This window comes from Anneissia japonica, unplaced genomic scaffold (assembly GCF_011630105.1).
Source record: "Anneissia japonica isolate Jap-2015-1 unplaced genomic scaffold, ASM1163010v1 scaffold1487_len315116_cov162, whole genome shotgun sequence".
Taxonomy (NCBI): Eukaryota; Metazoa; Echinodermata; class Crinoidea; order Comatulida; family Comatulidae; genus Anneissia; species Anneissia japonica.
The window spans coordinates 240,293-255,966 of record NW_022732104.1 but is presented as its reverse complement, the minus strand read 5'-3'; the positions used below and the strand labels follow the sequence as shown (position 1 = coordinate 255,966).

Below are 15,674 nucleotides of genomic sequence, written 5' to 3'. Positions count from 1 at the left end.
AAATCTCCCCCACCCACCCTCAGGTTCGTCCGTCCGTCTATCACATGCCTCCATCACATGCTGTATATGTGTATAGACGGTCAGTCCATCACATGCTGTAAATTTATGTGTCCATAATTTTAAGGTTCTCCCCCACCCGGGACTGTCTATCAGATGCTGTATTTTCTAACCATTATTTTCCCAAACATCATTTGATGAAGCTATGCTGTAAATTTATGTGTCCATAATTTTAAGGTTCTCCCCCACCCGGGACTGTCCATCAGATGCTGTATTTTCTAACCATTATTTTCCCAAACATCATTTGATGAAGCTATGCTGTAAATTTGTGTGTCCATAATTTTATGGTTCTCCCCTACCCGGGACTGTCCATCAGATGCTGTATTTTCTGACCATTATTTTCCCAAACATCATTAGATGAACTCCCATCCCCCCGCCAACCCTTAGGTTCGTCCGTCCATCACATGCTGCCCCCGCCAACCCTTAGGTTCGTCCGTCCATCACATGCTGCATATTTATGTGTCCAGAATTTTTAACCATCATTCCTTGGAAAATAATTCCACAAATGTTGATTTTTATTGCTTGACGGTAGGCTGGTGGTAGGCCAAGAAACCTACTTCACGTAGGCCTAACGGTATAGTATATATCAGATGTGTCTAGGCCTACACCAGGTCCGACGGTGTCGCCCAAAGAGAAGCCTACATTACGTATGTGTCTAGGCTAGGCCTAGGTACACCAGGTCCGTCAATCTTAGCCGTTAAAGTATACTAAAACACTAATAGAACACAGAGAACACCTTCAAATAATAGCACAAGTATAAGTGGCCGATATGCCACAACTATCTCAGTTTGCTCAATGTTTACCGACAGTCGCGAAAACAACATAAAGAACTTTTCTAGGCAGCTCGCGACAGAAACAAAATGTCGGGAAATCATGCGCAAATCAAATTTTCGACTAAAAAACGACTCAAAACTGGTGGTAGCGGGTATATGTTTTATCGCCTACAGCTTACGTTTTTCATCTAAGGACCGCTGTATTAAACATTAATATTATTATAGATGATAAAATGCGCCTATTTGACATTCAAAGTACTAAAGAAAAGGCACTGAATCACATGCAAATCAATTTTTTTAAATACTTAACTTTTAAAAATTACATAACGGAAAAATACATTGCTTGTGTAAATTCAAAAATAAGATCTTTGAAAACTAAATGGGATAAGTTACATTTTTTGTTCAAGTAATTTGTCTTTTAGTTTTTTTTTTTAAATATATTATTTACAACTAGGTTTTATTTAAACATACATTTCTGTATCTTCTGGTCTTCCACCTAATTTTTTGAAGAAAAAGGCACTGAATCATATGTAAATAATTTTTTTTAAAAACTTAAATTGCATTACATAACAAAAAAATACATTGCTTGTGTAAATTCAAAAATAAGATCTTGGAAAACCAAATGGGATAAGTTACATTTTTTGTTCAAGTAATTTGTCTTTTAGTTTTTTTTTTTTAATATATTATTTACAACTCTGTTTTATTTAAACATACATTTCTGTATCTTCTGGTCTTCCACCTAATTTTTTGATGAAAAAGGCAATGAATCACATGTTAATAATTTTTTTTAAATACTTAAATTGCATTACATAGCGGAAAAATACGTTGCTTGTGTAAATTCAAAAATAAGATATTGGAAAACTAAATGGGATAAGTTACATTTTTTGTTCAAGTAATTTGTCTTTTAGTTTTTTTTTTAAATATATTATTTACAACTCTGTTTTATTTAAACATACATTTCTGTATCTTCTGGTCTTCGACATAATTTTTTGAAGAAAAGGCACTGAATCACATTTAAATCAATTTTTTTAAATACTTAAATCGCATTACATAACGGAAAAATACGTTGCTTGTGTAAATTCAAAAATAAGATATTGGAAAACTAAATGGGATAAGTTACATTTTTTGTTCAAGTAATTTGTCTTTTATTTTTTTTTTTTATATATATTATTTACAACTCTGTTTTATTTAAACATACATTTCTGTATCTTCTGGTCTTCGACTTAATTTTTTGTTATAATCATTTACTTTTTTTTCGAAATAAAATTTGAAAGTTAAAAAAAAAATTATTTTTTTTTATATCCAGTAGGATGAAATGATGCTCATTAAATCTCTTATGAGGCGATTTTTGAAATTGCGTTGAGAGCACAAATTTTAACTTCTGTTCAGTTTAAAATGAATTTCTATTCTTTTTAATGGACAATAAAAGTTTTCTTGAATCTTGAATCTTAGGTGTGGCATTTTTTAATCAGGATAAACAAATCTTGGTTTGATAGGATTTGAGCCCAGACCCTGAGATTAGAAGACAAGATACTTAACCAAGGGGCTACAGCTATATTCTGACAAGCACCTAATATATATTGAAAGGCAGTGAGTAGTAGTGTATTGACATGACTTAAGAAGTACAAATAGATCATAGAGGACTCACTGGAGAAATTATATAAAGTGGTTATAGTATTTACCGTATTCAGGTGCTTGTTACACAAATCTTGTCTCCAGCTAAGTAATGTTTTCTTCACTTCATTACGATGTTGAGACAAATTGTCCATATTTTTACCAATTTTATCTAAAATAGTCACCTATAAAAAAAAAATATACAAACATTATCTGCATTATTTGCCTAAAGCTGGTCTCACACATTGCAATTTTGCTTACAGCTGTGCTATGACATTTACGACTACAGTTTGTTCAACATGTTGAAAACTCTACAATATCATACACTTCCATGTGTTTACTGTATATGTGTGTGGTGTCCTTTAAATTTCTCTCACACCTTGCCCAAACTTCATGTGCCAGACATTTTTAGACTGAGCATTTCGCAAGAAAGCTTGTCGTGGGGCAAAATCGCAACATGTGCGACAGGCTTAAGTGCATAAGATTACAATCGGCTATTGGATGATGTTGATAATGGTGATCAATAGTGGATGTAGTGTAGATAATTATTATAGTGGTGATGAAAATGATGATCATGCTGTTGGTGATGGTGATGCAGATGGTGATGTTAATGATGACGAAAATGGTGATCAAGTGATAATGGTGATGATGATTATGGTAAAGATGGTATTGATATAATAATATGATAATAAATAAAAGTAATAACAGTGATATATATTATTTTATTGCGTCAAACAATAACTACTACTAGGTAGAGTAGCTAAATAGACAAATTCACAATAATAATTCACACAACATATTTACCGTAATCAATAGACGATTAATAAGAAAAAAAAGCTTAATTATAATTGGTAGTGTGATACAGTATAATAATGAGAATTGCTACACTGTACACTGTATATATTAATTACTGCTTTATCTTGTAAATTATCTTTAAATTGCAAGTAATTGGTAGTGTTTACTTCAGACACTTCCTTATGTAGAAATAAATTAAAATACAAAATTTAATTATGACTAAAATTGTAGAAATAATAGATAAAAAATTAATCCAAAATTTAAGTTAATTTATAATATTACTATTTCAAAAAAACAAAAACAAAATTAATGTAAGGCAAAATCCATACCTGTCGCATAAGTGCATCTTGCACACGCTCAACATCCGTAGAATGCAGACGAATGATTGGAAGGACATAAAGATGCAGAAGTTGTAAAAACTCTTCCTTGATATCATCTTTGTTGGCAGCTGCGATTTGCTGGGCGAGTTGCATCCCTTGTTGTAAATCCACATCTGGTGTGTAATATTCTTCATCCACATTGACTAAGATATTTGCATAAATTAATATTCAATAACTTGGAAAGGAAACATACAGTAGTTGCATAAATGATTAAAAAGGTACTCATTTGTGAAAAACCCATGTGTAACTCAACTGTATTCTCAGGAGTTTCATGATGCTCACATGGTAAAGTTGTATAACTTTGCAAGGTACTCTATTAAACTGGGAGAAACATAATTTGTAATGACTTAAATAATGGATACTAAATTAACTTGATGAAAAAAAAGACATATTATTGTAAATGATTATAGTTTATAGATATGAGGGCTCTCATAAATTTACAATTTTAATGTTTATAACTTAATTGAAATACTTGAGATATTCAATGGTTTACTTAATTTTTTTTAGTTTTTCAAGGTTTTATCATATTTTAAAAATTGCATGCTTTAACATAGTTGGTTGCACGTGTTTTTTTTTTTAATGACAGGTTTTGAGGGCTTTTTAATTGATTGAGGATTGTGATAATTGAACATAAATTTATTGTATACTGTATCATTATAGCAATGACATAATAAATAGGGATAGTGAAGAACAAGTTCTAAATACGTACAATTTAATTAAAATCAAAGTAATATCGCTATGACATAGTAATTTTATATACCTTCTTATCTTTTCAAGCTGTCATTATCTTACACATACAGCCAAGAAAAACCTTCACTTTGCTTTGATTTGATTAGAATTTACTTTATAAATTTTCATTTTACCAATTAACAAATTACATAAGATTTATAATTTATTGTAGAGACTGTAGATAAAACTAGAATAATTAACAGTATTCACAAAAAATTAACTCAATAGTCATTTTCATCACAAAAATTAAAAATTTTAATTGAATGTTGACACTGCACGCTTTTGTGGTAAAAGTTGTTGTGTATTAAGTACATCAATTTGCTTAGTCCACTTTCCTGTAAACGCACCGCCATGAAAATCACCCTATCTCTTAAACCACTAGCGCTTCTTCAAAAATATTGACTGGTTTTACTACAAATGTACGTAACTAAAAAAATACCGGGTCCACTGATTAATCTCAGATAAGATAGTATAATACATACTCCAAGTATCGAAATGCATGCCATCGTGTCTGGATTCAATATTTCAACATTAATTATGTCACCATCAAGAATGAAAAATTATCCATATTTGCAAGCTTATATATGCACAAGTACGAAAAGTGTTTGATCAATCAAAACATTACCCCTAGTGTAGGTGACATAGCTATGAATAAACTAGAGATCAAAGAATTCTTACCCTACTGATCAAAGCTACCTACAAAAACAAAAAAAAGCTCCTCTGAAGTTTTCAGCCCATTGTTAAGCAATGGGTGTAGCCTATGTATACAAACGCTTCTTTAAACAATATACAGTAGACCAATTTTACGAACTGTCAATAATGTTAGTATTAGAAAATATTAAACCTAATTTATTACTTACATTACAGGCTACATTATCATTTTCAAGTATACCTTGTAAACCTAAAACATATTAATGCTTCACAATTTTGTATATGATCATTTATAACACTATCAGATCGTGAAGAATGTTTTTTAAGTCTAGTTATTTAAGCACCTATCTGTCTTAGCAATATAGTCACTATTACAAACCTGGACATTTAAAATGGTAAACAACAGAGCTCATATATTCCATTGGGATTTGATCTTTAGTAGATATAAAATGAGAGACATTTTTGTACTGCCATAATGTTATGAATTTTACCTCTTTAAAACTAAGTGTTTCTTTACTTTGTTTCAGCATCTATGTCAAATGTATTCCTTTGCCTTTCCTAGTAAGGCAATCTACTAAACCCAGATCTTAATCAAGCAATCATCAGTAGGCCTATGTATACATTTAGGTTCATTTATTTATTGGTACTCATTAAAAAAAAGCGGTTTAAAAAAATTGATTATTTTGTGTTTATCAGTAGAAACACACCCTTAGCCTACACTAATCCAATTGCTTAGGTTGAAGTGGTAACAAACTCGACTGGAAGGCTGTCTCTTATACACATCTAGATGTGTATAAGAGACAGGGATATAATTTTCTTCCATCATTTCTTAATTCTATCAAAGGCTTTCAAGAAGAAAAACTGTCTGGGCTCACAATCAGCCCAGGGAATTGGCATGTTTCCTTTTCTGGAATGTAGAAAATATGGGACCTGCTGTATTAAAAGACTGGTTAAAATTCATTAAATGAATATGCGTGATAGTGGACATATCCTATTTCTACAGTGATGCATAAATTGACAATGTATTTTTAATAGTGTTCCACTAATGATTGATCATTTAAAAAAGTGCATTTTGATATACCCTTTTCAAACAATGAAAGTGCCCAAACAGTGCTCTGTTATTTTTTGTCTTCTTACATGTGCGCAGTATTAAAAATGTTTTGTTACGTGCTCAAAACATCCCCAACAAATTGATATGATTTGCATAAAATATGAAGATTGGACTGCTTACTTTCCTGCGAGTGACTGCACCTAACAAACATATTCTTCACACGCCTTCCAATTTGACATTTGCCTTCGCAAGTTGTCCACTGGATCAGGTTACACTGACAATCTATCAATATTGCATCTAACACTATTACCTGCAAATCAATCAAAATCAAACAATAAGTATCCATCTAACACCATGGTACAGCTAGTACCTACAAATCAATATTAAATATTAGCAATCATTCAATACTGTATCTAGCATGTGTACCTTTCTTGATTGTCAAACCTTAACTGACCAATTAGAACACAGCAAGGATACTGCGATTATCCCACAAATGCACATACTTACAAACATTTAATGCAGTCATTTTGTTTGACCTAACTACAATATCCAAGAGTTAGGTCATGATAGCACGTGATACTACTCCGTTGCTATCAGCGACACAAAATGCTTTCAAACGGACGCCATTTTCGCTACTGATAAATCATTGATCCCAATTTCTAACGTAATTATAAGATGTTGTATACTCAGTTTTTCTTTGTAAATTTTAATTGATGATTATGTGTGTGTTTGATAAAGTCCTAATATAATGCAAGCTTTTGTGTTTTTAGTACATTTTGATGGTGAATTATTAAGTTTTAAAATGCCTATTCCAGAAAGTCTATTTTAAACCATTAAGAATATGAAGTCATTCAGGCATAATGATCGGTAACCAACGTCTGGTTGACAACAAAGGGCGCCACTCCTGGTGTTGTGACGACACAACTGTTGAAGATTAATAAATCAATAAATATTATTGAATACCAAACATTATTAACAGTTAAACTTAACACAATTACCAGAAAAATTAATTATTAACAATGGTTGGACTGTAAATAGATCGAAAATTTTGTTTTTAAATTTTTGTTACTTTGACCAAAATAGTATTAATTGGCAATTGTTGAAGACTTGGGCCTTGAATGTTCAGAGATAGATGAGTCATGGCAGTCTTACAAGCTTCATTTGACATGGTTTCCAACAATCTGTTAGAATTTATCAAATGTTTAAATGATGTGCTGTACCGTACATCTTGTTTTAAAAAACACTAATCAACCAAAAATCAATGTTGGGTTAGTGTAAGATAGCACTAAAATGTATTGTACATTTGGCCTCAGTACGGGTAAAGGTATATGATAGGTGTAGCTTGCACCCCTATGCTTGGGCCCTGGACATTAATTTTTTTGATCAGGACCATGGGCCCTAAATTAACCAAGCAAGGCCCCTTAAGGAAAAGAATATGTAAAAAACTTAAAAAATGAAGGGGGAGACTGAGATTATTTGCAAACGGGGAATTATTATTTGTGCCAATTTAAAGTATGAAACATCATGCATATATGTGAATTGGTGAAAAGTTTTGTTTAAGTGTTCACATATTCAAATGAAAGCTTTAATATACAAAGTACTGTATAAAAAATATTGAATTTACCCTAGCAAACAATAGAGGAAACAATATTTTCTACTGTAGTCCATTTAAAAAAAACCATCATACTAATATCATGTATTGGCAGGTTCCCTCGCGGTCAGCGATAGCCGCGCTGTACCCGCTGCTGCTAAAGGGACGTAGCCATGCACGTTGGATTTGACCGGGAACATGAGGGAACCTACTGTAGCAAACAGTCGGTTTATCCAGGTAAGTATTCACAAAATAGACAATTATACAATACGCTTCAAGTTGCTCTAACAGGAAGTTGTCAATACTGTACATATTATTGATTTAACAATAGGGCAATCCCCATGAGCTGTGCATCATGTTCATTATAATGAATTATAGTGGCTTGGGGACATTAATGTCAAGGATATTGAAATTTTAACCAAGCTAAATGAGGGCCTATGTGATTCCACTCAGTTACTTGTCTGCTCAAGTGGTTATACTGTATATCCACATTCAGGTCACTAAAACAGATTAGAGATCTGCATAAAATGATCAGACGATATATTTGTTTCTCATCATTCCAGATCTTTGTGTTCATTCAGTCATAATGCCCTGTTAAATTTGATAATATCCTGTATGTTTATTCACAGATCCTGGTTTATTATAACTGTAGCTTGAACTTTTTGACTGGCAGTACAAATTTTTGGAATTTTGCTAAATTTGTATGGTTTATTTTTTCTTTTGTTCCACACACAGTATTTTCATAATTATGCAGCATAATTCGAGACCACATATTGCGACCTGGAAATTTGAGGTGCATGTTTCATGGTAAGATCTTCAACTAGATTAGTTTTGTGTCAAAAGATTCAAGGTTGCTAGTTGGTTCATTTAAAAAAAATGGTTTCAAATTAGAGGGATTTCAAATTGCATTACTTTAATATTAGGTAATTTTAATTCTGATATTTGGTATAAAAGATATTAAATTTACTTTCAGTGCTCAGTCTAATATAAAATCATAATATCATCATCCCCCTACTTATCATTGTAAACATCATCCCAATTGCCAAGCCTTCCTCATCTTTGTTGTCACCACCTATCATCATGTTCTTCATCATCATCGTGATACAGTCCACAGTTCCTTAAAAGGATACCCAAAACCAACCTTGGTATGAAGTGATGTTAAACCTGCATACATACAGCACACTATTTGAACACTACGATAAGTTTTGACAGATGATCAATTGTTGAAAATTATGGAGCTTGTAGTAGGACATGACTTGCCTGTCATTCGACATTCAATTAAATGTGAAGGCCCAAGTCTTTAAGGCTTAATTGTTGTAATAATGGGATAATAAATTGGCAAAATTATATATTGTTTTATCTATTAAGAGCTCATGGTGAACAAATACTTAATACAGTACCTTCAGTAGTTAATAACTTCAATAAAAAATGTGATCAGAAGGACATCTACCGTACATGTACAGTACTTTAATCTACGGTATAGAGATACACAGATAAAAAACAATCACCAAACTGACCTACAGTAGTACACTGAATGCCACTGTGTTTGGGCAATAAAAGGGGTCTTTTTTGGTAAATTACTTTTTCTCAGTTACATTAAAAGTGCTGAAGAAACTGCAAGAATCTTATGCAATTGAACTGACAACTGGACTTGAATGAATTTCAGCTTTTAAAATACTGTATGCTAATACTGGTCTCCTTTCAATTAAAGACCACTTTTGGGACCGATATTTCCATGGTCGTGATGATGGATTTTAATTAGAAAGATAATTATCATGAAGATAAGATAGTTACTGAGCCAGGCATGAGCAAATTTCATATTTTTTTCACTTGTCCGAGGACAACTACTGTACCTTCGAAAAATTCAATTTACTAGCATAATAATATTCAAGTAGCCTATCTCAGCTATTTGCTATGGTCCTACAGCACAACATTAATACATTCATACTGCAAACAATTTAATAAAAATGATGTTAAATATTCAACAGTTCGGGGCTTCAGTTAATGAGAAACAGATTTTTAAATATTTACGAACTGGGGAGGGGAGTGGAAAAATTACCCTCAGTTTTTAAATATTCAAAAGTCTGTATTTAATCAGCAGTTGTTCCCAATTTTTTTGTCATATGCTTTTTGTGTCTTGAAGTTACAAAATTCAGCTGAACAACATTTCAAAAAATTGTTTTCCTCCGGCGATTGAACATATTGTATGTAAAAAAATATAGCACAGGATGCCGCATCATGGATGGGTAATTACAAACTATCTCTAGTCCATTGTATTGCTTTGGAGGGTCACTTTACCAATATGATTGATCCCAATAAAAAAAGCTAGAGTGTTTAGTGTCTAGACACATTATTTTAAAAGTACAAGCAGCATGAACATTAACTCTACCTGTAACGTTTGTTAACTACTGTATTTTCTTCATTGTACGTGATGAGTACTGTTCTTGGTACACCAAGTTTTTATTAATAATGTAAAATTATGTGCAAACACTACTCAACAACACAGTGAACAGTACAAACAAATAGAAAAAACTTGCCGGCACATAAAGTCTGTATATAGGCCTATTCTATGGCCTATTATTATAGCCAGCACATTTCTGATAAAATCTCCAAGCTGTTTTCCCGTAATGTTGTTTAGGCACATAACCCAGGGGTTGCATTTTTGTCTTTAATTTGTTGAAAATGTATTCATCAAATGATTATAACGTTGAATTTGTTTCAAATATTTCTTTTTTACCTTTTTGTTTTTTCTCCCGGGCCAAATGAAATTACTCTGAGGGCCAAATTTGGTCCGCAGGCCGCCAATTAAAAACCATTATGATGGTGATCCTCAAAGTAAATGTTCATGTAACTCTACATTATTAATAATTTGCCGTGGCTAGAGATACGGTACCTTATCGGAACTTCCGATTGCTAAAGGTACGGTAAATGATATTACATCATGATTAGCCAATAGAAACGGCGATACATGCGTGACGTCATTCAGTGCATTGCTGCAGCATGTGTATGTTAGCAACGATCGAAGATAAGAAATTGTGTTCGTTCGCGGGTGTTGTTGACAAGCTGGGATTAATATTCTGTAGCCCGAGGCCATATAGCAATTAAAAAGAAAAAAAAAATACCAACTAAGGGCCGAAACGGCCCGGGGCCGAATCGACTCAGGGCCGCAACGACTCTACACCAGCACTACAGTAGGCCTACAGTAAGCCTAGCCTAGTAGTATATAATAGGCCCCTAGGCTAGGCGGGTATTCGGGCTAGGCCTAGCCTTGTAGAACATTCTCTATGGTAGACCATAAAATACGCAAGAATAACAGAAAGGATTTTTAACTCAAATATTGCGATAAGCCCCAATCGAAATACATGAAATAGGCCTAAAGTTTTATGACATAAATTTTATCGTAACTGTTCGCGCCACACGTTTCTCATGATCACGACGTCGACTTTGCAAAAAAGCCAAAATCGCGTCGGTCATTTCTATTGGCTGATCATGACGTAATATCATTTACCATACCTTTAGCAATCGGAAGTTCCGATACGATACCGTATCTCTAGCCACGGTGTTATTCAGAGAAAAAACATTTGTTGATATGTTGTACAACAGATTTTTGAAAGACACAAAAAGCATATTTGACAAAAATAAAAACCCGGGAGTTAATGAGTTTCAGATTTTTGAATAATTAAAAACCTGGGGAAAAAGTCATAATGACGTTAACCATGCAAAGAATACGGTACAATCTTTCTAATACTCATGAGAAAATATTCCTAGTAATTCAGCATTCAACCCTGCAGATATTAATTTTCAATCACCTCTTTCAAAGGGGAGTATTCCTAGTAATTCAGAATTCAATGCTGCAGAGATTAATTTGTTTGTTTTGTTTGTTTTTATTGTATTTACCACACACATATAAAATATAAATTAATTAATGATAAATATTACGATTAAAATTAGATTTTCTAAACAAAAGCAGAGGGAGAGAGGAAGAAAAAGGAGTGCGCGGTTATAGATCAAAATAAGTTTGTAAAATTTACCATCCATTACCCCTTTCCAAGGGGATTATTACTGGTAATGTAATATTTATATGTTCAGAGAAAAATTTTCCTCAACCCTAGTAGAATATTACTAGCATTACAGCACATTGTGTAAAGATGTGTATAAGAGACAGCTCGCAATAGTATAATTAATAGGGTTTATACAATTTGTTGTTAAAATTTGATATTCGTAATGGATTTCTAAATCATCAAACAAAAGATGGTATTTAAGTTCAGGGGAGCTTGATATGAATAATTCCCAAAATATATGTAAATCCTTTTTGTATAACCAAGGAGGTATTAAATAATTTATTAATACCTTATTTAATACCTCCTTGGTATAACTCCTCTTTAAGTTGGTCAAATATTAAGTTCTAATGTTCTTTAATCTGGTACAATCAAATACAAAATGATTGATGGGTTTAGATATTATTCTACATGACTTTAAATCTGTTATTATCAAATTATCCAAAAGTGGGTGACTAGCCACTGACAGGATGAAATCCATTCTGAATGTGATGATAATCTCAATGTCAAACCAGGGAGTTGTTATAGTGGTCAGACCTACAATACAAAGTTGCTGTTCTTCATATTTTAAAAAATTGTGGTGTTTTGCACAAGATTTGAACCTGACTCCGGGTTACCCGTCCCTGTCTGACCAAGGAGGTATTAAATAAGCTTATTTAATACCTCCTTGGTCTGACATACACATCTATTTCTTTCAATTTTTGTAATTTAAAATATCTTTCATTTTAGTTACCTTAAACCATAATGCTGGCTCTAAACCATTCACATTCAGCTGATGTATATGCCCAGATTTGCTCGTCAAAAATTGAGGTATACACCCATCTACGAGAGACACCACCGGCAGGAGCTGTTGTTCTGCACCGTTTCCACGTTGCTTTATATAAACGTACATTTTCTATAGATTCGCTAACTCCCAACATAAAGTATCTCATCGCCACTCAAAAGTAATACACTGACTTATTTCACAAACCATTTTAAACACTTACGCGATTTTCCGGGTTAAGAATTAATCAAAATGAGTCATGCTGCTAGTAAAGTATAGACCTGCAGCGGGATAACCAGGAAATTACACTATTGCTCATTTTTGTTTATATATATGCGCCCTCAATTGGTTGGTATTGTAAATTTTTAGACTCTAAAAAACGTTATAATGCCCTAGAACGTACAACTATGTGAGCATGGTTCACAGACAGCTTTTAATAATTTAAAAAACGTTGTACAATTATATTGAACTCAATAATATATGTTTGAACATTTATTAAAAAGGAGAGAAAACAGGTTCCATCAGGAGCTTCTAAACTGTGTAGCCCTGGTTGAAAAGTCTACGTAACTAATTAATTTCGACTTCATGGCGCTTAGCTAATAATGACCCACATGTCAACAAAAACGAGGAATATTTTGAATACCAAAAACGGACTTCGGTCATGTTCCAACTCCAGAGCTATAATAAATAATATGATGGAAATTACATAGAATTACATTGGAATACATTAAAAATGTTACAAAGCAATCCTTATACATAAATTTACTTTACCATGTTATCTGTAATTGGAGAATTTCAGAATTTTATGAATTTTCAACAATGTGGAAAAAACACAATATTCCTGGACCAAACGAGACGATGACTTCCGGAAACATTTTTGGAAGCTAAGGAGCCCATAATGGGAAGAACTACTAAACTTATTAGCGAATCAAATTAAAGCAGTGTCGATGATCAAAAAGATAAAAGTGAGAGTTTCTTCTTTTTTGGTAACATATCCGTCCGATCGGTACTTTGATAAGAAAGCTTTTGTAAGAAGAAACACACAATGGGAAAAATTAAGTCGTCTAAAATTAAAAATCACTGTGTCCCACTATAGCCAATTTGGTAACCATTGGACACAATGAAAAAGAACAGGATTATCTTGAAAAATAATAACAAAATATTTATAGTTTATCACTGTGTCCCACACAATATTTACTATTACTAGCCAAATATAAACAGTCCCTCCCCTCATCAATAAAAAACAAAAGCGAAATAACGAATTGTTCTGATTAAAAAAGAAAAACAAAAACAAAAAAAAATAACAAAAAACCGCCCTCCCTCATCGTTTTTTTTAAAGAGTGATAATCTAATAATTTTTTCTATGTGCTCTTAGAAGCCATTGAACACAATGAAAAAGAAAAGGATTAACTTAGAAAATATTAAAGAAGACAGTTGTACTTCATCACTGTGTCCCACTATAGCCAATTTGGTAACCATTGGACACAATGAAAAAGAATAAGATTATTTTTGAAATTATTATTATTATTATTATTATTCAACTTTATTTCACTAGGGTAGCTCTAACAGCTGCACTACAGTAGTACAGCTGACTTGAAGAGGCCCTCTAAAGAAAAACAATACATAAATATATATTAAACAAGATATTTATAATTTATCACTGTGTCCCACAATGTTCTATTTTCTCTATTGTCCCACTATAGCCAATTTAGGGCACTGAAAAAATTGTTAGATTTTCACTTCTCCTTCCCCCCACCCACCACCGCAGGGAAAATTCGGGAAATATTGATGCGGGAATGAAAAAACAATTTTTTTTTTGCCGCATCAATTATTTTAACAGCATAACACAATGCAATTTTGGGACTTCAGATACATTTCTTTAAAAAACTATAAAATTAAACCAGTTCTTATACAATATTTACTATTACTAGCAAAATATAAACAGTCCCTCCCTCACTAATAAAAACAAAAGTGAAATAATCAATTGTTCGGATTTTAACAGCATAACACAATGCAAGTTTGGGACTTCAGATACATTTCTTTAAAAAACTATAAAATTAAACCAGTTTTTATACAATATTTACTATTACTAGCAAAATATAAACAGTCCCTCCCTCACTAATAAAAACAAAAGCGAAATAATCAATTGTTCGGATTAAAAAAAAACGCCCTCTCTCATTGATTTTTTTTTTAAACAGTGATAATCTAATAATTTTTTCTATGTGCTCTTAGCAGCCATTGAACACAATGAAAAAGAAAAGGATTAACTTAGAAAATATTAAAGAAGACAGTTGTACTTTATCACTGTGTCCCACAGTAGCCAATTTGGCAACCATTGGACACAATGAAAAAGAATAGGATTATCTTGGAAAATATTAAACAAGATATTTATAGTTTATCACTGTGTCCCACTATAGCTAATGCAGGGCACTAAAAAAATTGTTAGATCATAACCACCCCCACCCCCACCCCCTGCGTGACAAATTTGGGAAATATTGATGCGGGAATAAAAAAAGATCTTTGCCGCATTAATTATTTTCACAGCATAACACAATGCAAATTTGTGACTTCAGATACATTTCTTTAAAAAACTATAAAATTTAAACCAGTTTTTATACAATATTTACTATTACTAGCCAAATATAGACAGTCCCTCCCTCATCAATAAGAACAAAAGCGAAACAATCAATTGTTCCGTTTAAAAAAAAAATACCGCCTCCCTCATCGACTTTTTTTTAAAGAGTGATAATCTAATAATTTTTTACATGTGCTCTTAGCAGCCATTGAACACAATGAAGAAGGAAATGATTAACTTCGAAAATATTAAAGAAGACAGTTGTAATTTATCACTGTGTCCCACTATAGCCAATTTGGCAACCATTGGACATTATTAGATCATCACCACCCCACCCCCCCCCCCCCGCGTGAAAAAATCGGGAAATATAGATGCGGGATAAAAAAAATTCTTTGCCGCATCAAGTATTTTAACAGCATAACACAATGCAAATTTGTGACTTCAGATATATTTCTTTAAAAAAAATATAAGATTTAATCCAGTTTTTATACAGTCCCTCCCTCGCCAATAAAAGGTAAAGCGAAATAATCAATTGTTCGGATTAAAAAACAAACAAAAAACAAAAAACCGCCCTCCCTCATTGATTTTCTTTTTTTTTAAACAGTGATAATCTAATATTTTTCTATGTGCTCTGTGC

At 32.5% G+C, this 15,674-nt stretch overlaps 1 protein-coding gene across 1 annotated transcript in view; it reads right to left on the bottom strand.

Moving 5' to 3' along the window:
• The window catches only part of LOC117115579, a 74,929-nt gene extending 62,173 nt beyond the window's left edge, over window positions 1-12,756 (bottom strand). Inside the window, exons 1-4 of the mRNA XM_033259438.1 lie at window positions 12,433-12,756; window positions 6,231-6,360; window positions 3,569-3,762; window positions 2,513-2,629 (exon numbers count right to left, since the gene is read on the bottom strand). Coding sequence (XP_033115329.1) covers window positions 2,513-2,629; window positions 3,569-3,762; window positions 6,231-6,360; window positions 12,433-12,591 — 600 coding nt within the window. The 5' untranslated portion in view covers window positions 12,592-12,756. The remainder of the gene's footprint in view (window positions 1-2,512; window positions 2,630-3,568; window positions 3,763-6,230; window positions 6,361-12,432) is intronic.
• Between the last annotated feature and the right edge of the window lie 2,918 nt (window positions 12,757-15,674).